At 39.3% G+C, this 25,281-nt stretch overlaps 1 protein-coding gene across 2 annotated transcripts in view; it reads right to left on the bottom strand.

The window, feature by feature from the left end:
• PRKD1 (protein kinase D1) overlaps positions 1 to 23,729 on the bottom strand; it is a 334,673-nt gene extending 310,944 nt beyond the window's left edge. Inside the window, exon 1 of one of the 2 annotated variants that reach the window (XM_073800594.1) lies at positions 23,273 to 23,729. In XM_073800594.1, coding sequence (XP_073656695.1) covers positions 23,273 to 23,527 — 255 coding nt within the window. In that variant the 5' untranslated portion in view covers positions 23,528 to 23,729. The remainder of the gene's footprint in view (positions 1 to 23,272) is intronic. The other variant, XM_033851225.2, reaches the window with a different exon arrangement.
• Between the last annotated feature and the right edge of the window lie 1,552 nt (positions 23,730 to 25,281).

Genomic DNA, 25,281 nt, shown 5'->3' with positions numbered 1-25,281 from the left:
AAGACAACCTATAGAATGGAAGAAAATATTTGCAAATGATGTGACCTACAAGGACTTAATGTCCAAAATAAACGAACAGCTCATACAGCTCAATATCAAAAAAGCAACCACCCCTATCAAAAAATGGGCAGATGACCTAAACAGACATTTCTCCAAAGAAGACATATAGATGGCCAACAGGTTCATAAAAAGATGCTGAATATCTCTAACAATTAGAAAAATGCAAATGAAAACTATGAGGTATCACTTCATACCTGTCAGAATGGCCATCATCTAAAAGTCTGCAAATAATAGGGACTGCCCTGGTGGCACAGTGGTTAAGAATCCACCTGCCAAAGCAGGCGACATGGGTTCGAGCCCTGGTCCGGGAAGATCCCACATGCCGCGGAGCAACTAAGCCCATGGACCACAACTACTGAGCCTGCATGCCACAACTACTGAAGCCCACATTCCTAGAACCCGTGCTCCACAACAAGAGAAGCCACCACAATGAGAAGCCCGCAAACCACAACAAAGAGTAGCCCCTGCTCACTGCAACTAGAGAAAGCCGGCACGCAGCAACAAAGACCCAACGCAGCCAAAAATAAGTAAGTAAATTATTAAAGTCTACAAATAATAAATGCTAGAGAGGGTGTGGAGAAAATGGAACCCTCCTACAATGTTGGTGGGAATGCAAATTGGTGCAGCCATTACGGGGAACAGTATGGAAGTTCCTGAGAAACTAAAAATAGAGCTACCATATGATCCAGCAATCTCACTCTTGGGCATATATCTGGAAAAGATAAAAACTCTAATTCAAAAAGATACATGCACCTCAATATTCACAGCAGCACTATTTACAATAACCAAGACACGGAAGCAACATAAGTGTACCCTGACAGATGAATGGATAAAGAAGTTGTGGTATAAACACACACTTTCTTATTCTTTATCAGCCATAAGAAAGAATGAAATAATGCCATTTGAAGCAACATGGATGGACCTACAGATTATCATACTAACTGAAGTAAATCAGACAAAGATCATATGATATCACTTATATACAGAATCTTAAAAACAACACAAATGAACTTATTTGGAAAACAGAAAAAGATTCACAGACATAGAAAAACAAACTTACGCTTACCAAAGAGGAAAGGGGGGATGGATAAATGAGGAGTTTGTGATCAACAGATATACACTATTATATACAAAATAGATAAACAACAAGGTCTTACTGCATAAAACAGGGAACTATATTTAATACCTTGTTATAAACTATAATGGAAAAGAATCTTAAAAACTACATATATATAAAACTGAATCGCTTTCCTGTACACCAGAAACTAACACAACATTGTAAATCAACAACAAAAAACGAGCAGAGGACCTGAATAGTCATTTTTCCAAAGACATACAGATGGCCAGCAAGCACATGAAAAGGCACTCAACATCACTAATCATCAGGGAAATTCAAATCAAAACCATTTTCAGGTACCACATCTCGCACCTGTGAGAATGGCTACTATCAAAAAGATAAGAACAACAAGTGTTGGCAAGGACGTGGAAAAAAGGGAACCTTGGTGTACTGTTAGTAGGAATGTAAATTGGTGCTGCCACTATGGAAAACAGTATGGAGGTTCCTCAAAAAATTAAAAATAGAACTACCATACAATCCAGCAATACCAATTCTGGGTATTTATACAAAGAAAATGAAAACACTAATTCCAAAAGATGTATGGACTCCTATGTTCACTGCAGCACTATTTATAATAGCCAACTATGGAAGTAACCTAAATGTTCATTGGTAAATGAATGGATAAAGAAGGTGTGTGTGTGTGTATGTGTATACACACACACACATATATACATACACACACACACACACACACACACACACACTGGAATACTAGTCAACCATAAAAAAGAATGAAATTTTGCCCACAAATCATCCTTTGTGATGACACAAATGGACACAGAAGGTATTATGCTAAGTGAAATAAGTCAGACAGATAAACAAATATCATATCATTTCACTTATATGTGGAATCTAAAAAGCTGAACAAGCAAAACAAAACAGAAACAGAGTCATAGATACAGAGAACAAACTGGTGGTTGCCAAAGGGTGGGAGGGACAGATGAAACAGGTGAAGGGGATTAAGAGGTAAAAACTTGCCACTATAAAATAAATAAGTCACAGGAATGAAAAGTACACATAGAGAATATAGTCAATGATGTAACAACTTTGTATGCTGATGGATGGTAACTGGTCTTATTGTGGTGATCATTTCATAACGTATAAAGGTATGAAATCAGTATGTTGTACACCTAACACTAATATACTATTGTATGTTAGTTATAACTCAATAAAAAATTAAAATAATAATAAAATGAGGAAACTGAAAAAAAATGTAGAATCAATTTATTTTATACAATACACCCTTAAACATGAAGAGGTTGTTCATGTAAAATAATAATTTACCATGTATGATTTTGCCCATACAAGCCTGAATTTATGACCTTAATGCTATGAATGAGATGTCATCATAGCTAGCATAGACTGCTTAAAATGTGCAAAGCACTGTTTGTCCTATAGACATTATTAACCTGCATGATAATATTATTAAAAGATCACCAGCAGAAACTAACACACCATTGTAAAGCAATTATACTCCAATAAAGATGTTAAAAAAGAAGTCACTATGATGCATAGACACTTATTATCCCCATTTTACAGAAAAGGCAATTGAGATAATAAGTAAATTGCCCAAGGTTACTCAGAAAGCATGTAGCAAAAACAGTAGTCAAGCCAGGCCAAGTGAGAGCCAGTGTTAATTAAAAAACTTTGGCTTTGGAAAGGGAAAAAGAAAACTCTTATAATAACCCTACTATAAAGCACTTTAAAAGGTAAAGCATTAAGTTCATTAATTCTATGAGTTTTCAACTCCACATGTATCATTTAATCAACTTACACTGGCATCTGATCCACAGTAACATGAAAATGTCAAACTATTTCATCAAGAAAATTATCTTCCCATCGTAACACTGCTGGGCCCTTTTCAAAACACTCACTCAAGACATTTTTCTTTTGATTGTTTCAACAACCACCCCTGTAGTAGGAACAAGAGAAACTGTTATCCCTGTTAGATAAGACATTGTAAAAATGTGGGGACTCAGGATTCAGAAGTTAGGAGACTATCAGGGATCCCAATGCTGTTCAAGTTTACATCTCCAGTGCTTAGAACAGTGGTTGGCGTATAGTTAAGTACCGGGTGTACGTCTGGAAAGACCATAACCTGGGTCTTCTACTCGGAAGCCAGATTTCTCTTTCCACTCTGTCATGCTGTCACTCCTCTCACGGGACACAACGCACAACGTGGAGCGAGGTGCATTGGAATTGTGATTAATTCATGTTCACGGCAAGAAACTCATTCAAAACACATTACATTTACCGGAATAAATTATTTTTATCAATAATATGGATCATCAAAACAGTACCAAAGCCTTCTAAAAGTGAGGCAAATAGAGTAAAGCTGAAGCATCAAATTAATAGCCGCTGTCACTTCCTTTAGAAGGTATTTTTGAGGGATTGAGTATTTCTCTCCTACATGGATGCTCCAAGGATGCAATGACGTACTGTTCTGAAAGTACTCAACGTAACAGCCTTGTTCTATAAAGATCTGGTCATTTCAAATAGGGCTAATTCAAAATGACAAAATAAAATCTGTACTCAAAGAGTCCTCCAATTCTCACATGACCCTGGCTCTCCAACCACAGTTTTCGTAAAAGAATTAAGAAAAGTAAAAAGAAAATAATAAACATCTGTCTTACCCCAAAACAGAGATAACCGTTATTAGAATTTTTATTCATTTGTTTATATTTTGTCTTAGCTGAAAAAGGGAAAAGAAGAACAAGTGTGAGGACAAAGGAGAGGTAGGAACAAATTTTAAAATCCATACCATAAAGTCCTGTACACCTGCTCTTTGGGCCTCAAATTTGGCTCTAACTTTTAGGGCAGTCATCACAAGTTTGAAAAATGTTAATTTCACACTTCACACTATCAGTGAGATTAGAAGCCTAGGAACAGCTCCAGAGACGAATAACTATTCTCAGAAATAAAGTTTAACAGGAAATTCTTCTGTAGGTTCCTTACAAAGGCGGCTGTACATCATAATGAACAATGTATTGGGCCTCACCCTAGACCTGAGATTCATAGGATCATGCGGACTAACCAACCTAGAAATCGCTTAATGGCATCACGACAAGTAATTCTACGTTTCACTAATGCAATGCCTTTTGGCGCACAGCTGTTTAACATAACTTGATTCAGGAATGTACTTTCAAAGATCTGGGAGAATGGATGGACTCTGTGTCCTTCAAGCAATTCCCCTTGAAGCCCATCTCTCTCACCTAAGATACTACTAAGGAGCAAGTATCAGTATAATGCCTGGAGCACAGTTTTTCTTTGTTGCTAGTTGAACAAAGGAACACATATCCTGACTGACAATAAAACTAAAATGTAAGGAGCCATACAGAGCTGAGCACTTAAATGCAAGGCATCCCCCCTTAGAAAGTACTGTTACAACACCCAGATTCTCTCCAAAACTCATTCTGAAGACTTTCCAGAACTTTAATTAAAAATAAATATTAATATTTAGGTTCAAAATAATCTGGGGAAAAGAGGATGAAGGGATAATGACTGGGGAACAAGAAATTAATTATTAATAAAACAAAACTGGCTATATTTTGTAATTATTGAAGTTAGGTTATAGGTATATGGAGTCCATAATTAAAAAGTGAAAATAAAAATCTAGTAAAGTATCCAAAGAAAGCCTAACATTGTACAGTACTAGTCTTAATGTACTCTTTAAGATAAACTATTTGTGACGATACCAAGAAACCTAAATATGCATCTACATTTTACATTAATTATATATGCTTTTAACAAATACATATATTTTACATGTACAAATACACACGAATATATATAATCGCTTCTTTAAAATCAATTATAAGCTTGGAAACATAATAAGTTTAGATTTAGAAAAGTTTATAGGTACCTGTCTTTATGGCAATAATTAATTAACAGGATCAGTCTCTAGTCCGGGCTCCTCGTACTTTCAAATAATAAAACTTATCCATTTAGAAACGAATATTTTCTTTGTATTTTCTATAACAGACATCTAGCGCATTCAAAAGTATTATCAAATGATTAAGACACAAGCTAAAGGGATGAGGGGCCACTGTTTTTTCAGGTTTATTAATCTGCCTGGAAATGTTCAAGATGTTCTATAGATATAGCCTGGCGGCTAAGTACATGAACTTTGGAGCCTAGATGCCTAAAGTTAAATCCCAACTCTGTCATTGCCTATGTAATACTGGGTAATTCTTCCAGTGACCCAGTTTCCTCACTTGTAAAATGAGGGTAAAAGTTGTTATCTACCTCTGGGGTAAATGAGTTAGACGAGGTAGGCCCTTTAAGAGTGGTAGAGTAATGGCTGACAAATGTTAGCTGTACTAGGGATAATACTCACAATAATAATAATAATTGCTATTATTATCTTAAGTGACCTATCAGAAGTTGATTCCTACTGATGTTTATGCCAATGGTCCCTTACTGAGCAGGTTCTGATAGAGCTTAAATGATCAGGGCTGTGTGCTGAGTTCAAACAAGTTAAATCACAACTGATTCTTATTTCATGGATTCAAAGGCCAAGGTGAAATTAATAAAACCTAAAAGTAATTTGATATTATTTCCAGTTAGAAGAGGTGGTACAAAAATAGCATCCAATTCCTGACTGTTCCTAGTATAAAAAATCAGTGGCCTCAACAAGACTTAAGATTTTTAATTGGAAATCAGTTTGGACAAAAGGCCAATAAATCAGTAATTTGTGGAGAACACATGGTACTTTTTCTGAAGACAGTTTACTTGTACTCTGGGACTGCCAGATGACTGATGTCACCTCTAAAGCTGATTTTCATATGCACAGCACACTGACTGTGTGAGATGAACCCCATCAAGATGAAAGAGCACACCTTCAAGGGAGTCAGAGAGAAAATTCTTGGAGGAGAAAGGCAGGAAGGTCACACTACACCATCAAGAGTGTTGTAACTTGGCCTAATTCATGAAATTTAACAAGTTTCTCTCCAGGAAATCTTAGTCTTCCATATCCCTGCACCACAAGGAATTGGGGGGAAGAGGGGGGTAGGGTCACTAATCCAAAAATAAACAGGAAGAAAGTTCTTTTCAATATCAAGAGCTCGACTCTTAAAATGCTGGATAAAAGATACACTTGATGACTTTAAACAACTGTTTTCCAGTGGAGAAAATTTTCACTGTGAAAAAGCCAAGTTGAAATAACTCCTCTTCTCACCAGCTTTTTCGTTCTTTGTAAAATCTTGCCAGGAAAGGTGGGGACCATCCTTGTATAAGTAGCCTAGAAGCAGGATAGTTTTAAACAGAATCACGGGTACAAAATCACTACTGTTCCACCTGTTATGAATGACTGATGAGGGTGTCATCTTCCCTGGCTTGGCACCAAGGGCTGGGAGAAGCCCTCCCCAGGAGTGACTGCTGAAGTTACACAAACTTCTGGCTGACAGCACGCAACTCTTTGCCCAAATAGAGTGGTTATGTACTTGGGTGATCACAGATTCCTCATCCAAGGACTGGATGTTATGTTAAAAAGCAACAGGGCTGCAGAAAATCAAATATGATATCCACCCAGTAGTGTTTGTGACTCAGGAGAAAATCAACTCAGACATTTAAGAATGTCCGAGAAGTCTTAAAACTGCAGGAGAACGTAAATTATGAAGGAAAAAAAAAAAGATACTAACAGCAGGACAGAAAATTTAAAACATATGAGGTGTAAATCTGGATTGTCAAGAGCTAAAATTATGAACAGAAAATAAAAAGAATTAAGAAAAGACTTTAAAAAATACCCCCCAAATAAGATAAGACTTTAAAAAATATCCCCCCAAATAAGAAACACAAACATATACACATACAGATGGACAGATATAGATATATAATTTAACATCTGCCATCTAGTATACATTAAGTATTAAAAGTATGAATAAAAATGATTTTCAAAAATAAGCATAACTTTGGGCTTGCCTGGTGGCGCAGTGGTTCAGAGTCCGTCTGCCCATGCCGGGGACACGGGTTCGTGCCCCGGTCCCGGAAGATCCCACATGCCGCGGAGCGGCCGGGCCTGTGAGCCATGGCCACTGAGCCTGCGCTTCCGGAGCCTGTGCTCCGCAACGGGAGCGGCCATGGCAGTGAGAGGCCCGCGTACCGCAAGAAAAAAAGAAAAAGCATAACTTTATATCATTTAAAAAGCTAAAATCTGACTTAAGAAATGTAAAACACAGTAATTGTGACATAAAAAGTAAAGAAATTAAAGTAACTAAGGTTAAGAATTGGCAGGAAACAAAGAAAAGGTAAATGTTTTTAAATTGTAATCCTACTGACACATCAAAGCAGCCAAACTAGTGACTATTAACTATTAAAAAAGTTCCTTGCTTGAGGCCACTCTGTTGAATGCTCCCTGTTCCCTGTCAGCCCATCCGAGCTTCTCAAGTTCACTCCACAAGCCAGTGGGAAGCAAAAAAACAAAAAAAAAAACAAAAAAAAAAAAGCAAAGGGACTTCCAGCTAACATTGGTTGAATTTGTGTTATTTTCTGATTCACCCCCCCACTCCCGCAAAGACATTATTCTTTCCTCTCCATCACTGTCTCTCCTACCACTATATTTTATATGTCAGACTTTTTATTATTTCCATAATTATGTTCTTAAAATCTACAGGTAAATTAGGCTGAGATTTGACAAGTAAAACACTGAAGTGCCTTTCATAATATTTCAACTAGGTATCCACTAACAACCACAAAAGACTCCTTCTGTTCCAAAGACTCAATTCAATTCAACAAATATTTATTCAGGCCCAATCATAAAACGTTTTCAGGAAAGCTTTCGCTGGCTTCAAATTCTTGGCCCAGTTAGATGAGAGGAATACCAGTTCCTCAGATGACACTCAAATTCCAGAATTTTGTGTTTGCTTGTTTCCTCAAATAACAGCCCAACTTTCTCTGGAAGTACATCTTATCTCCCAAAATATTTCTAATTCACTTTTTAAAAACCAATGATTTGAATAATAATTACGGATCAAAAGTAGAAATGAGGACTTCCTAGAAAGCAGATAGACCAGATATAACTAAAGACAAATTTGCATACAGACTGATCACACAGTTCTACTTCTAGAAACTTAACCAGTAAATAATGGGACAAATCTTTATTTCAAATCATTCGGTGCCAGGCACTATTCTAGATCCCTGGGATGTAACAAAGGAGAAACAGGCAAAGATGGCTGCCTGTATGGTATTTACACTCTCATGTGATTTACTCAATCTTATTCAATTTACTCAATAAAGACGTTCCTGAACCTTTGTGTGTAAATCAAAGTTTTATCAATCAAAACATATTTTAAATTATCAAAGACAGCTCTACAGTATTGAATAAATAATGCAATTGCTTCTTTTGCAAAAGAAAAGACTTTTGAAAAAAACGGACATGTAAAGATGACACTCACACTGAGGTCTTTAAGGACCTCTTCTTTGCATTTCAGGTATCTAAAGAACATTACAGAGAACTGTAAGAGCAAGCTAGGATGAAATTTTAATCTTTAAGAAATTATCCTATGGAAATTTTATAGGAATGTGTATTTTTCAAACTGCTTTTTAAAAGATCAAAGTGAATTTGGATATACAGAGAAAATATCAGGCCAGTTGTTACAAAAGAAAACAGGAAAAAGGAAAGTGTTCTTTTTTTAAATTTTATTATTTGTTCACTGTGAATTTGCTAGATATAGTCCATATGTAGTCTACCCAATGATGGATTAAGTGTTGGCTATTAAAAATAAGTTTATTCTGCATCTTGCTGCTTGCTCCACTTGATTTTTCTCTCTAAAAGCAGAGCAAAACCCCCAAAACCCTATGCATTTGTACTTTTCAAATTGAAGAAAGCAAAGAATCACTGTAAGTCTAAAATAAGAACTATAATCTAAATATTAATCTTAGGAATATTAACAGACAATATTAAAAGACAATATTAATCTTAGGAATTTTAACAGATAAGTTCAAATATAAAAGTTCAAATATAAAATTTCTGCCATGGCATATGCATAAAGATGCTTTAAAAAAAAGAAAAACTAAAACCCAAAATTGAAAGAATCCTAAATATCCAAGAGTAGGAGACAAGTTAAACATATTGTGATAAATCCATATACCAATTCTATTCAGATATTAGAAAGTGGTGCCCTGAGTGTTCTTTTATTTACAGGGGAAAATACCAAGTTAGGAGAATCATCTTATGAGTTGTGACTAGATGGTCAGGCAAGGCCCTGAGAGAGGGCCAACATTCAATCACATACTAATATCTCTAAGAATAATGTAGCCTTAAGAGCCTTAAGAAAAAAATATGAAAATGCAGTTATTCCGTTAGGTTCAAAGCTCTTTAGTGTAGACAGAAAAGGGATTCATTTATCTTAGGACTTAAAGTGATTCAAAATCCAATCAAATGATCAATCTGGATAGGAATTTGAGACTTTTCAGCACTCAGAAGTAATACATAAATTGAATCCAGCGATGGGATACATGATTACCCCCATTCTTGAAGTAATGGAATCACAGACAGAAACAGGATTCCATGGAACTGACCTATACTTCCAGCAAGAATCCAATCTCCATCCCAGCTAAAAGCACTGGTGTTTATGCAACCTTAACCAAGCCAAGAAGACAACTGCAGAATTCATATGGGGAGGGAACTCCACAAACTGTGTGGAATCACATAATTATTTCACAGGTAGAAAAACATCTTTCAAAAATGGGAATAGTTGAAACTAAATATAGAAAAGTTTGAGAGTCAAAACCATCATATTAATACTTTTGTGCATATTATATAAATATAATTAAGCAATTAATTTTGGCTTATGTATATGGCAATGGAACATTTAAGAACTTAAATTTTACCATATTTGCATATTTATAAGTTTCATTTATAAAATGTATAAGAATTACTAAAGAAGATATAAAGGTTTATCAAGCAGGTGATTGCAGTATTTAAAGAAAACAGAATACATTAAATTTAGAAATGCATTTTGAAATGTTTGAAAGTATTTAAATAATTACATTTGCAAAGGATACTAATTCTCCAAACGTCCTTAAATGTGACTGCTAAAATCTACTAGACTTAAAAAATTAAACTATTTATAAGTTGCACTAGAAAGATTAAGACTAACATCTGAATCTGTAACTTTAATACCCTGAATATTAAATTCTAAAACCAAAGTAAATATCTGAATAGCCTTTCTTCACACAAAAATTAACCCCAAGGGCACTGAACATTTCATATTTAAAATCTGACACAGAAAGACAGTATCGAATGAAAAGAGAAAAAGAACTATATGCGAGTTATGATGAGCATATTCATTTATAGAATGAATCGAGCTCCCTTTTTGGGATATATCTGAATTTCTCGCCTTTTCTCAAGCGAATGTGGTATATTAGTTTCCTATTACTTCTGTAATAAACTACCACAAACTCAGCAGCTTTAAAAAACACAAATTTATTCTCTCACACTTCTGTACATTGAAGTACAAAATCAGTTTCACTGAGTTAAAGTCAAGGTATGGTTCCTTCTGGAAGCTCTAGGGGAGAATCATCTTTCCTGCCTTTTTCAGCTTCTAGCTTCAGCTGTATTGGTTCATGACCCCTTTCTTGAATCACCTCCAGTTACTGCTGTCACATCTCCTCCTACTACTATCATCTGACTCCTCCTGTTTCCCCCTCATAGTGATCCCAGCATTCCTTGGCTCTTGGCCCATATCTTCCATCTTCAAAGTCAGCAAAAGGGGATCCAGTCCCTCTCATACTTGTAATCTCTCCTGCTTTTTGGTCTCACCTGTCTGACCTAACCTGGAACATTCACCACTTTTAAGGGCTCATATGATGGGACTGGGCCCACCCAGTGAATCCAGGATACTCTCCTCAACTCACAATTCTTAACTTAATCACATCTGCGAAGTCCCTTTTGCCGTACCCTTTGCAGGTTCCAGGGATTAAGATGTGGACACCTTTGAGGGTCACTATTCAGCCTATTGTATGTGGTAATTTTATAATTTTCAAAGTAAAAGAAAAACAATTATTTAATTCAAGTATAAAATTATAATATTCCATGTGAGGAAAATTCTAAACAGAAATGATTATACAAAATCAAGTTCCTTTTCAAGTGGTTTTAGACCCCACTGACTTGCATTATTTTCAACACTATAATTTCTGAATTTAAAATTCTTAATATTACTTCAACAGTATATTCATCAATAGAAATCAAGCATAGAAGAACAGGTATAACTCATATATTTGCTTCTTCCAGGCTATGCCTGTGAACATCTTAAGAAAATACGAGCTACAGCCTACACATTGTTATTGTGGGACAATATAATTTCCAAAGAAATTATCTCTCTTATTCGCCTTATTTTTCTTTAAATATAAGACAAGTTTTCTAAGTAATCAAGGATATTTGTGTGTAATTTCTCTCCTTTTTGGCTAACCGCACTATATTTTCTGCAGACCAGAGAATACAGTAAAGTACACCTTGAAACTATGACAGTGTTATCCCTCTGCATGTAAGTCAGTGTACTCTACCTTTGTGATGGTTGCCAAGGGTGCTGGAGCTTCAAGGCAGGCCTTTCTATTTACTTACTTGAATTAATAAGGGTAGTATGAACTACCAGAATAAGTACAATTATTTGCTGCTTGAAACAAAAAACATACATAAGTATGACAATATCTTGATTTACATTGATTGGTTGGAAAAAATAGAGCTCAAATTACTTTAGATACTATATTCAAAGTCAGATCTAATTAACTGGCTTATGAAATCAATTCTAAATGTTGACTGTCTTCATCTTTAAGTTATACATTAATTTTTGGTCAAAGGGGATAATATTCTAATCACAGTAAGGTTTTCATTTTGTTTTTAGCTTAAGATTCCATTTAGAAAAATTACTCAATGTGACATGGTTAATATAAATAATCTGGTGACTCCACGAAATAAATTCTAAGTGTAAGTTTTGCTTTTATATTTAAATATACAAGGACATTTGGCCAAAAGGCAATAAAATATCTGTCCTAAGTAAGATTTTTCTTTGTTTTTTTTTGTTGTTTGTTTTTAACTTAAAATTCCACAGTTCTTTATCAGTAAACATACAATGTAAAAGAATTCTTGGAGGGCTTCCCTGGTGGCGCAGTGGTTGAGAGTCCACCTGCCAATGCAGGGGACATGGGTTTGTGCCCTGGTCTGGGAAGGTCCCACATGCCGCAGAGCGGCTGGGCCCGTGAGCCATGGCCGCTGAGCCTGCGCGTCCAGAGCCTGTGCTCCGCAACGGGAGAGGCCACAACGGTGAGAGGCCCGCGTACTGCAAAAAAAAAAGAATTCTTGGAAAACAGACACGACTGGAACTATCCCAGACAAGTGGGCATCTGGTCACTGTATTTAACTCTACTAATTAGTCCATCGTCACTCTATGTTCACTTTTGCTCCCTATTCTTCCCAAAGAATTGAATAAAAGCGAAGATCATGCAATATCTAGTCTTTCATTCTTTGCAAATCTATGCAAGCTACAGGATTTATTTAAATACTCTAAAAATCTACATCCCAGGTGACAAGAGCTCATGCCACATGAATAGATGGAATTAGCATGTGTCAAAGGGAAGGGCACAGAACCCTGCTGTCTGGAGAGCACTGTAAAGCTACGCAATTTTTTCTCAGCACTGATCGTTGGTAGAGGAGAGCCAGGCATGAGTGATCCACCTCACTACTCCTCGAGCAACAACTGATGCCATGCCCTCCTAGTTCAAGACAGGTTATCTGAAGATAAGGCTTATGAGAACAGTAAGTACTCCACTAGGAGACATCTAGTAAATTCAGATTTCTAGTACAGCTGGACAGCTCTGCTCCCTTTCTGTCAGCCAAGAGACTATCAGTGAGTCATATCAAAAGATAATTCCCAGGGGCTTCCCTGGTGGCCCAGTGGTCGAGAGTCCGCCTGCCGATGCAGGGGACGCGGGTTTGTGCCCAGGTCCGGGAAGATCCCACATGCCGCGGAGCTGCTGGGCCCGTGAGCCATGGCCGCTGAGCCTGCGCGTCCGGAGCCTATGCTCCGCAACGGGAGAGGCCACAACTATGAGAGGCCCACATACCGCGAAAAAAAAAAAAAAAAAAAGATAATTCTCTATGTAACCTGTCCATTGTACTAAAGCTCCAAAGTTCCAAATATATCAGAAAGAGGCAATATTTCAGGTACCTTTCTAATCTATTAGGGCTGAGTACCTACTTTACTATAGGCTTCCCAATGGTCATTCAGGGCAGGAACCCTTGGGATATAACTGAGTTATGATAATACTTTAAATCAAATCATGTCTACCTATATATACAATTATGTTTTTGTAAAAACAGTACAAAAACAGTACAATCTATATGGTAAGTGTTGGCCTTAGCCCTGTACACAGACAATGCAAAGGAACACAAGACAATTCACAATCCAGATTGGTGAGCACTACTGAAGTGGAAAGAAAAATTCCACATGGCTTGTAATTGATTATGCACAAGTGAGACTAAGTTTACCTTAGGGTGGGGACTAATTTATAATTGACCAAAAATAAGCAAACAAATACATAAAATTTATAAAAATAGGAAACATATTTGAAAAGCATAATCCTAAGCATATGCATACAGGCAATCCAAATACTTCTCAAATGAAAAGCAACCACTGACAGGCACTTTTCTTAAGACCCTAAATTACTTTCTCAAAATCTGCTCAGAATCAATATACTATTCAAGAAGAAATGATTCACTGATGTTCACGGGTACCTAAAATTCTTTATATACACTAGTCTTGAGCCACACTAATCAACAGACGTTCTTAACATAATCACTTCTTCCAAAACACCTCTGTGTCCATATTTCCTTGGAAGGAAGGGTTGTGAACCAACCCAGGAAATTTAATCACATAAGGTAATTAACTTCTCTGGATAAATAACCGTGGTGTCTGGAAATTTAAAGATGGGTGATGACTGGCTGAAAGCAAATACCAAACCAGATCCTGCCACACAGATATTTATTTTAATAAAACCCAACATATTAACAAGTAGATACATTACAGTTCATATGACTCCTCAAGGGTGATGCATGTCTCTAAAATACTTTAGGCAATCACATATCTCTAATGGCCCTAATATCCCCAATGAGAGTCCATATTTAATGTCCCTTATGCTAATTATCAATAGCTGGGGTAGGTATCTTGCCACAGATGAAAGAAGCCGTGCAGTGGTAGCCTCCAAAGTGGTTAGAATTCCAGCTGACCGCTAACTGGGATGTGAATCCGGCATAAGGGAAGTCTTCCAGATTAAGGAATACTTTAAACTAACAGAAATAATATCACACTGTCAAAGCTGAAGTGTTTTTAAATAAATTTCACCCAACATACGGGAGTTTAACATTTCCCCTCCCCCTCAATTTGATAATTCCAAACTCTGTATATAGACCTATGGCCCTCCCGGCCCTCCTTGCTCTTAGGGTTACCTACAATGAAGGGAAGAAAGAATTGGACGGTTTTGCTTTTTACTTAGCAGCTATGTGATCTGGGGTGAACGACTTAACCTCTCTGACCCTTATTTAGCTCCCTCATCCTTAAAATGGAGAGAAAATGACTATCACAAAGGGCTACTGGGAAAATCAGACGCGACAAACGCAAAGAAGCCAAGACACAGACAGGCACACAGAGTCACTGACAGGAAGGTGTTGCTCTGTAGGCTCCCCTTTGCAGGTCACTGTTACCATGAGGCCCGAGAACCTTGTAGAGCAGGGTCCAAGGCTCCCAGGACAAGCTCCTCCTGAAACTCTCACAGTCAAATCCTTGTGGGGTTGCTCTTTGAACCTCTCGCCTGTGGCACTCTGAAAACCTCCCAAGAGGACCAACTCTGTTTGTAAAAAGCCACTTCCATACCTCTCCCGATTGCTATGCAGGCTTTACTTGGTGGGACCATTCCTGCTAATTCAATCCATAAGAGGTCAGAGCTTTGCTGTTATTCTCCTTCACTGCCCGAAGGTGCCACTAGTCTCAAAATCCCACCAGCCTCGCCCACGGTAGCCTACTCAAGTCTACTCAGCCACCATGGATTCAAAGCCATCACCAAAGCTTAACTGCCACCCCTCTTGTCCCCACTATTCCCCTCAACTCTTTTCTGCTTTTAACAATGGTGAAAGCCACAGCTGCTTGTGGCTCATATTTTCATTATCACATTCATACTTTTCATTCATTTCATAACATATATGTGAAAAAAATGGCTGTGGACAGGGAGAGAGGCATTCAGAAATTTTTGAAATTGTGACTAAGTTCAACAAATTCCTCATCAATTAGTGGCCTAGTCAGAATAAAATCCAGTGAAGCAGTAAAGGGTACATAACTTTTTTTCTTTTCAGTAAAATAAGTTGGACAAAATTTGTGCATGATTGCATATTTAAAAATCTAATCTTCATATTTGCCAACACTGCTTAGCTGCTGTATCAACTGTCTAGCTTTAGCCAAATAAACCTTTTTGCAACTTTGGAAGAAACTTCTATATAGGAAATTATAAATTTGGACCAGCATAATTATGTCTCAATATGTGAGATTTTTATCCCAACTCTCACCTTTATAACTATATAAATTGTATGATATTCCATAATGGCCACAGTGGCCATGTAATTAAAGGCTTTATTTATTTAATTATCTATTTTCTGTGAGACTAGAAAGACAGAATAAGAAACAGCATAATGTGGGTTTCTCTGCTGCCAAGCAACGTCAAGCAGTGCTGTCATTATCGATTTTTAATGGTACAAAAATATTTGTTTGACAGTATCAGAGGAATTCCTGGGAGAAATTTCACATATTCTTGTAGAAAATATGAAAAGAATTTTTAATATCTGTGAGCAAAATAACCATTTTCTCTGTATCTAAACGCTATCAGAAGAAAGAGAAAAATTGATGCATTATTTTTCTTGTTGTTCTAACATATTCCAACACCAAGGAAAGATTTAAGAAACTGAAATCTCATTTTCAAAACCTCTCTAGAATAATACTGGGGAAATTAAAAGATGAGCACTATCGTTAAAAACACCCTATATTTTCAACCTCTATTTTCACATTTGGGTTTAGAGCTTTCAGATGAACCAAGGTGACTATCAGCGGTCAGAGGTCAAAAGCATTAGCTATCCTCAACACACAGAAACACCACAAACAAATATAAAAATAAAACAAAGAATTCTCATGTTATGATCAACTCCAATGGAACTGCATTTTATTCACTTCTAATCCAATCTGAGTCCAGGCTTTGCTATCTTGATTATACTACTAGTTTCTCACTACAGTTTGAGAGCTTATTCAATGATTCCAATCTAATATAAACACACACACACCACACAACACACAGACACACACACACAGGTTTCATGTAATTATCCATTCCATTTTTCTTCTTTAAAAGATGGATGAATAATTACTGATTGTTGTTGTCTTAAAGGAGCATGGACTCCCATGAGTGGTAAGTGGTAGTTAGTGAAAAGACCTGGAAAAAGACTTGTGATTGGCTTAGCCAAACTGTTGTCTCAATCGTTTCCCAGTAAAATCGCCTCTCATCCCAATATAACACTTCTGCGTGTGCACAACCAACCACGTTATATTAGATGTTCATCAGATGCAACAGTTTAACAAATAAGCTCTATATGCTAGCATCGCAGCAAAATGTGATCTCCGTAAGTCATTTCCAAGTGCCTTCCTCCTCACATCAAGGGTCAATCTACAAAGGAACTTTTGATTTCAGTCCTGAGGACCATGTTTGAGAACCATTATGTTGCCAAATGTTGCACAATTACCTATTTTATGTCCCTTTTTTTTTTATCAACTGAAATATCATTGGAATGCCACTTGAAACTGAAAAGCAATTAAATCAACTTCTTGTCAAAAATAATAAAATGCAATAAAAAGATGCTTTAGTTCATCAACATATGTGTTTTTCATTTAGCAATAATCAAATTATTTGATTATTGCTCCTTGAGGAATTCTGAGGTTGAATTTCAGAGGCAGTATCAAAATGCAGCTACTCCTTGAGGAATTCTGAGGTTGAATTTCAGAGGCAGTATCAAAATGCAGCTACTCCTAAGATTTGCTCTATTATACAGGGCAGAAAAAAAGAGTTACCTTGACCATACAGCTATATTGCTTTTTAATACAATTTTAATTTTATATTGAGATAAGAATGAGATAATAGAATATACATTTCTTTGTTAACAAAACAGTATGCTAATTCATAAAGCCTCGCACATCAATATTCCTATTTATTATTCACCTATCTACCAGGCAGTATATTTAATCCTTTACACATATTATCTTTATTCTTCAAAGTAATCTTAGATAAGTGACAACCATACATTCATAGGATTATAAATTTGTTTGTATTGACTAGTAAGGTCATTAAAAGTCATTTATGGGGAAGGTGGTAAGGAGGTGCAAGAGGGAGAGGATAAAGGGATATATGTCTACATATAGCCGACTGACTTTGTTATACAGCAGAAACCAACACAACATTGTAAAGCAATTATACTCCAATAAAGATGTTAAAAAAAAGTCATTTATGCAAAAATATTGAAGACCTACATACAATCATCTTGTCAAAAAAAAAGCGTAATAATAATTGGCAAAATAAAGTTTTAAATCTCCCTTAATAATTATGACAGGGGTCCGGTGATACAGAGCAATGCAGTCATGAAGTATGGGACAAATTTTCAGACTTCGTTAATAGTTTTCCAGCTCCACTCCCTACTTTCAATCTCCACTCTCACAAACACACACACTATAGTTGCTGCAGAAAATTCCTTCAAATTTATCTTAATCCTGAATCTAAAGGTCTAAAGTAATTCACATATTTGTCCAATTCTTCCCAGCCCTAAGTCTGGAAGGCTTACTCAAATGGTATTTCCTTGGGAAAACTGTTAAACAGTATACACCGATAAGAAAAGGTTTTTAGTTCTGTGTATTGATAGAAAAATCATAAAGCAGAGTTTCTTTTGGATTATGAGATATATAACAAGGCCCCACGTTTTGCAGCCTACAATGCAAAATATAAAACAATACTTCAGCATCTGGAGGCTATGAATAATTAGGCTTTCGAAATTATGCTTCAAAACACAGATATTTAGATAATATACTACAGATGTATGTATATATTAGATATATATTACATAGGCATTACTTGTATATCAAAATATAATCCTATTATTAACTAATCTTGAAAACAAAATTTTAGATATACAGTATTAAAGCATTATATTACTTTAAGAATCGCTTAATGAACTGACACATTCTATACTTCATCATTAAATCAGAAATCAATAAACATATAATGGTGACAAATATAAAATATAAATAAAATAATATACCTAAGACCCAAACACCTATTAGCTTAAAAGGATTTTGTTAGTCCACATATGCTGGCCTCATCAAGCAGCTATTTACTTCCAGTTTCCTCAATCTGTGTAGAAGCAGAATAGCTAAAATTAACAATAAAAATTAAAGTGACACTACAAGTGTTAGAAAAACAATTTACAATTAAGAAAGTAAAACGGGCTTCCCTGGTGGCTCAGTGGTTGAGAATCTGCCTGCTAATGCAGGGGACATGGGTTCGAGCCCTTGTCTGGGAAGATCCCACATGCCGCGGAGCAACTAGGCCCGTGAGCCACAACTACTGAGCCTGTGCATCTGGAGCCTGTGCTCCGCAACAAGAGAGGCCGCGATAGTGAGAGGCCCGCGCACCGCGATGAAGAGTGGCCCCCGCTTGCCACAACTAGAGAAAGCCCTCGCACAGAAACGAAGACCCAACACAGCAAAAATAAATAAATTAATAAACTCCTACCCCCAACATCTTCTTTAAAAAAAAAAAGAAAGCAAAACAACTATAAGCAGAGCACAGTTGCTCTCAAACCAAGGCGCTAAACTTTGTTATTCCTTTAGTGAGCTATCGTCTATAAAATCTCACTCCTTAGTTTCTTTGGTCAGATAAACGACTATGCAAAGTGAAACTATGCCAGGAGTCTTATAGATGCTATTACTCCATTTAAGTAAATTCAAAAGGGAAATATGGGGCTTCCCTGGTGGCGCAGTGGTTGAGAGTCTGCCTGCCAATGCAGAGGACATGGGTTCGTGCCCCGGTCCGGGAAGATCCCACATGCCGTGGAGCGGCTAGGCCCGTGAGCCATGGCCACTGAGCCTGTGCGTCCAGAGCCTGTGCTCTGCAACGGGAAAGGCCACAACAGTGAGAGGCCCGCGTACCGGGAAAAAAAAAAAAAGGGAAATATGAGTCGTTTTTCTAATAAGATAACAGGCAAAATGAATGGATAGTCATAGTAATTGCATCCCACATCCCCAAATTAATACTGCTTGTTTTAAAAACGTGTGTGTGTGTGTGTGTGTGTGTGTAGACACACAGATGATGTACTATGAAACTAAAGTAATTCTTCCTTTGGAATACTGTTCCTTATTTGAAAACAATTCCTTCTTAGTCTATATATTCAAGGTTCTTTTGATAGTAGAAAGTAACAATGTTTCAAAGTGAAGTCAACTACTGTTATTATTTTTTTACCCTCCAGAAAATAATAATCATGTATACTAACTAACATGATACATGTCTTTACATACAACCAGCCTTCAAGGTTACACGCTTGCAAAATAAAGAAATAAGCATAATATAAATAAAACCTTAAGCCAGTATTTAAAAAAAGAAGGAATTAGTTCTATCTCTACATTCATAAATTGTTATATACAGAAATGGAACACTAGATTTTTCATCTAAACTATTTTTAAAAATAACTGAATCACTTTTCTATATACATGAAACTAACAATATTGGAAATCAACTATACTACAATATAAAATTAAACTTAAAAAATAATTTAAAAATTTTTTTAAATTCTTTAGCTATATAATTCAGTACATATTTGGGGTACATTTATCTTAAACTAAGAATATTTTTGATCAATTGCCATCAAAAGTTTTCGAGTACAATCATATGTCTGCCACTTTTCAAACCTATGTAACTAAAAAGAAAATTATACTCTGAATTCTAAATGATAACAATAATCACTTAAAGATTGCTTCTGAGGGACAGGACTTCTCTTATTTAGCTCTATACACCTCAAGCACTCATCCCACAGAAAATGTCCCATGGATGTTGCTGATATAAACTGAACTGTCAGCTAATACTTCCAAAGATTTAAGCTAGTCTGATCTCTATTAGTATTTAGGAAACTCTCAGACATATCATATGAAAACCCTCTTAACACCCTGTAACACAGTGAATGTGGAGGGCTCAGAAAATCTGGAGAATTCTGCTGTGAGTTCAACATGACTCCGTTCTACATAGTAAATTATAAATGACTTCAAACTCCCAGCACTCTCCTAAAACATCCATTTCCTTCCCTCTCTCCCTTCCTCTCTCTCTTTTTCTCTCCTGTCATCCTTCCTCAGAGTTAGTATCTTGAAAAAGTACTTCAAGAGAACCTGAAATGAGGAACAAAGGACCTCCTCCTACTTCCTTAACTACACACTGACCCCTCCTCCATTTCTACTGTCACAAAATAAAGTGATCTCTGCTATCCTGTGATGGATACTCAGCCCTCTTAATCTTGTTGGGGCCATAATTGTATCTCAAGATAGATGACAGAAGACAGATAAATAGATGAAAATTTTCCTATTTAGACCCACAATCCAGTAAATACTTACTTACAGTATCCTGTACATAAATAACTGTCAAATCCACATCTCTAAATCTAACTCTCCCTTTGCCATAACCTTAAAAAAAAAGTGTAAGTGAGATCTTTATTCTGGCTATCCCAAGTAGTCAAATGTTTCCAACTCTTCAGGACAGAACTGCTAGAGTAAATATAGAAGGAAGGGGTTCCCCCTATATCTCAGTCACCAGGGCTGATGATTTTCCTTTTCCAGTATTTCTCCAGGTCTCTCCCCAAGAGCTTTGGCTCAGGACTCCATTAGCTCATGAACTCCAATTTTCCTTCTGCCATAAAATTCTTGGCATTCTAAAACATATTCCATGCAGCAAATCCATCTTTCAGATGTCCTTGGTTTGATATCTCTATGTGGACGATTACAGAGACTCCTAGTAAACTGAGTTCATCTTAGTTGCAAGGCCTTTTCACAGTTTTACTTTCTCTAAATATCCTAGCCACTACCCTCAGGTCCACTGTGTTCCACAGGTGCTTGCTGCCTCTCTCCTCTGCACGCATATCACCCCCTCCATATAACATCCCTCTTGGTAGCTACTGAGATAAGAATTCGCTCTCTAATCAATTTCCAGTCGTAAACCTCTTGAACCATACATGTTTCTCCCCATCCTAAACTCCATCAAGGTGTGTGTATATGTATGTGCGTGTGTGTGTGTTTTAAAGCTGGTCAAAAACAGTCTGTCTATATTAAACTTAATATTACCTGTAACTCTATCACTCGCTTTCAATTAAAATTCTATACAATTACATTAGCTTTTTAAAGAAATTTTAATTTACCTTGCTTATATGCTTATTCAGTATTGTCCTTTAATTAACTGGATTGCACCCCAGTTAATTGTTGTAAAACTGTTGTAGACTACAACTGCCATTAAGGGAAGGCTTTCAGTGAAAACTGTTGTAGACTACAACTGCCATTAAGGGAAGGCTTTCAGTGCCTAGGAGAATACTCCTTTTCACCTGCAACAGACACTCCACGATACTGATGATAAGTCATATGATATGACTTGTAGCAGAATTAGACAAAATTTGTCTAATTTTTGTGGAAGTTGCAAAAATTTAAGAGTAACATGCATTACAAAATGTCACTACGTTCAATAAACAAAAATTCCTGGCACTCGCTGTTACCTTAGTCTGGCCTCCAGAACTTTCACAACTTTTAGATTAGTGATTTTTTCCCTGGGGCTTTTCCTAATATTCCTGGGCTCAGTGCCACAATTTGCAACAGGCAGGTTTAGCAAATTCTGTTCCAAATAGTTTAGAGAAAGCTTTCATGATTATTCAAGTGATCTTCATAAGGTAAGTACTAGTCAGTCCTCCAGGGGTTGAAATTCAGCACCTTTAGAGACCTCTGTCTCCACCCCTAAACACTTGCTGTTTATACTAAGAAGACTGGCGCCATGGCCCCCTTTCCTTTATACTCTTATCACCCCCTTCCATGCAACATCCCTCTGGATGGCTACAGACACAACCTGAAATTCAGAATTGCACTATAAACATTGGTGGGCGGGCTAGGTCTCCTCTTCGGGTGGCCTGGTCCAGGATAATGGCCCTTTTTCAACCCTGCCTTTGGTGGCCGCTGTCCAGAGTCCCACAGCCTCAAACTTAAGGGCACAGCCAGCCTCGGGTGCTCCTGGACAGTACCCCTACCATCTACATATCTGTGTCCCAGCTTCAACGCTCTACTATCAGTACCCTGGGAATCAAAATCAAGAAGACTGCAACTTTCAGATTTATCGTTGAAAAATTTGCTCCTATGTTCACATAAGGTTGGGAATAAAAGACCACAAGGAAGTGGGTAGTCGTGGTCTGGTCAGTTGTTTTCACAGCTGGCCGAGTCAATCATTCTCTCTTCAAAGCTTATTTGACAGGTGAGAAATTCCTCCTCTCCAGATCATTCCAGGAACTCCTCAGCATCAATCTGAGCTGGGAGAGGGGCCTGAAGGGGAGGGGAGGGGTGCTGAAATCGTGCTGAGCGTGTCCCCGGGGGAACTCTAGTGCAGGAAGGAGGATTCCGGCGCCAGGAATGTGCTGGTCCAGGGTGCAGAAGGAAGAGAGGGGAGAGCCGGGAAGTCTTAAGGGGAAGGGAGAGGCGCGACCCGAAAAGAGCAAGATACCTGGGAATGTCCTGAAAGGGATGGGAATGGGTGAGGAGGATGCAGACCCTAGAGATATCGGGAATATAAGAGGATGGGGCAAGGGGAGAACTGGACAACAGGGAGCGCAGTGCCTCGGATGCGGGCGTCCAACCTCGGCGGGTGCCAGACCCTTCCAGCGCGCCGGCGAGGCTGGCTCCCGGCCGAGGCCCCGGAGCCGGAAAGTTGGCGCGGCGAGGGGGCGGCCGGGCTGGCAGCGCCCCCTGAGCGGCTGGGAGGCGCCGGGCTCGGAGCCGCGCGGCGCCTTACCTTCTGGTCGACGATGGAGCAAGCCATCTCGCGGACGTGCGCCAGGCTGTAGTCCCCGGACGAGTCCTGCAGCAGCAGCACCGGCTCGCGGCTCAGACCGATCTGCAGATGGAACGAGATGCCCCCGGCCGGGGCCGCGACGGGAGCCAGGAACGGCGCGGGCCCCGGCCCCGACCCCGGGACCAGCGCGGCCGCCGCCGCCGCCGCCACGGGCAGCAGCGGGCTGGGCGGCCGCAGGACCGGAGGGGCGCTCATCGCTCGGCCGGGCGCGCCGAGGGCCGCGGGTCCGGAGAGCTGAAAAGTTTTGCTGCCGCCGAGCCGGGAGCTTCTTTCTTCAAGAGTCGAGGCGGAAAATAAAAACTTTCCGGAAAAGTCCCCGCGCGGGGGGAGGGCGAGGGGATGAGGATCAGGAGGGGAGGGGGTGGAGGGAAAATGGCCGAGGCGGGAGGATTGCGCCGCCGGGAGCGCGGGCGGCGCGCGGGGGAGGCGCCGCCGCGCGGAGGAGCAGCAGCCGCGGCGCGCGCGGAGGGACGGGGCGGCGGGTCAGCGAGGCCAGGGCGCCGGGCGGGGGCGGGGAAGGGGGCGCGAGGGGCGGGGAAGGGGAGCTGGGGGCGGGCACTGCGGAGCCACCACCCGGCAGGCACCGGAGCCGCAAGAGCCGCGGCCGTGCGGCCGCAGTGGCCGCAGGGTTCCCGGTCGCCGCCCCCTCCGCCCGAGGTTCCTGGGGCCTAAGCCTCCCGAGTCCGGAGCAGGACCGAGCGGCAGGGCCCGGGGCCGCCTCCGCGGGCGTGGTCCGACCCTCCCCTCCCGGACTCCGCTCTCCGCTGGCCCGGCTTCCCGACTGCCGACGGAGGGGACGGGGCGCACCTCCTGCAACCCGCTGCCCCGGACCGCGAGCTTCACGGTCCCCACAGTCCCCGGCCACCTCTTCCAAATGTCCGAGGACTACGCACTTCTACCAGTGAGGTGACCTGTGCTGGACCCAAGAATGCCCAGCCCTGCGGTTCTCCGTGGGTCTTACCTTCGGAGTGTCGAGGGAGGATGAAAATAGAGGGACCTTGGAAACCCACGTACATCCCGGCTCCTTTTAGGAGTCCTTGGGTTTGTTGCCAAACAGGGTAGGAAGCCAATCCACGGAAATGTATTTAAACCTGTCTCTACCTTTTTTGACTCTGACACACCCTGATCCCCAATCCCACACGCTCCACCGCAGCTACCAAGGCACCAGACCAAACACAAGTCACTGAAATCAGGATTTTGAAAGAGAAGGCATTGTCTACATAAAGAAAGGAGGAAGGTCTGATGTGGCCTCTTTCCCTTTACCTTATTCTTTGTGTCTGACGTTTCTACTTCGGGAGCCTCAGAAACCGTTTTCTTTCCTTTGCCATCACTCTAAAGTCTGCTTTTTAGGAGTGATGCTCTCAGCCGCCACCGCCATCACTAGCGCCACCGTCAAAGTTGGACACCATCTGCTTTAGTTTTGATAGCTGTTTCTTCTTGTTGCCTTTGTTGTTGTAGTTTTGGCGGGGGTGGGGAGATGGGGGGTGTGGTGTTTGGAGATGAACTCTAATCTTCTCCTCCCACCTGGGCGTGCTTCACACACTGCGCAGGGTAACTGTGCAGGTAGGTGCACAGGGCCTCGATCTGCTGCCTGTCACCATCTTGGAATGCGTAATAATTTTTTTTTTTTCCATTTTGCAGTGGGCCAGGTAAATTATGTAGCCCACTTCTGCACTTACCTAGTCCTTCCCCTTATACAGCACAAGCACACATACACACACACACACACACACACACAGGCAAACGAATATGCATATTTTATTTTGCACTCAGTTGCATTTTTTGTTTGTTTATAATATTTGTTTATTTATGTCTTGACCTCTGTTTCTGACCCAGGACATGACATTGCAAGGTGATTTTCTCTTTGAGCCTTGTTCCCAGTCAGTAATGGAGTCTTGAATGTCCCCCAAAACATTGTGTCATTCACTGCTCTAGAAGAGACCTGATTT

The sequence above is a fragment of the Tursiops truncatus genome, chromosome 2 (assembly GCF_011762595.2).
Source record: "Tursiops truncatus isolate mTurTru1 chromosome 2, mTurTru1.mat.Y, whole genome shotgun sequence".
Lineage (NCBI taxonomy): Eukaryota > Metazoa > Chordata > Mammalia > Artiodactyla > Delphinidae > Tursiops > Tursiops truncatus.
This window is presented reverse-complemented; position numbering and strand designations above follow the sequence as displayed.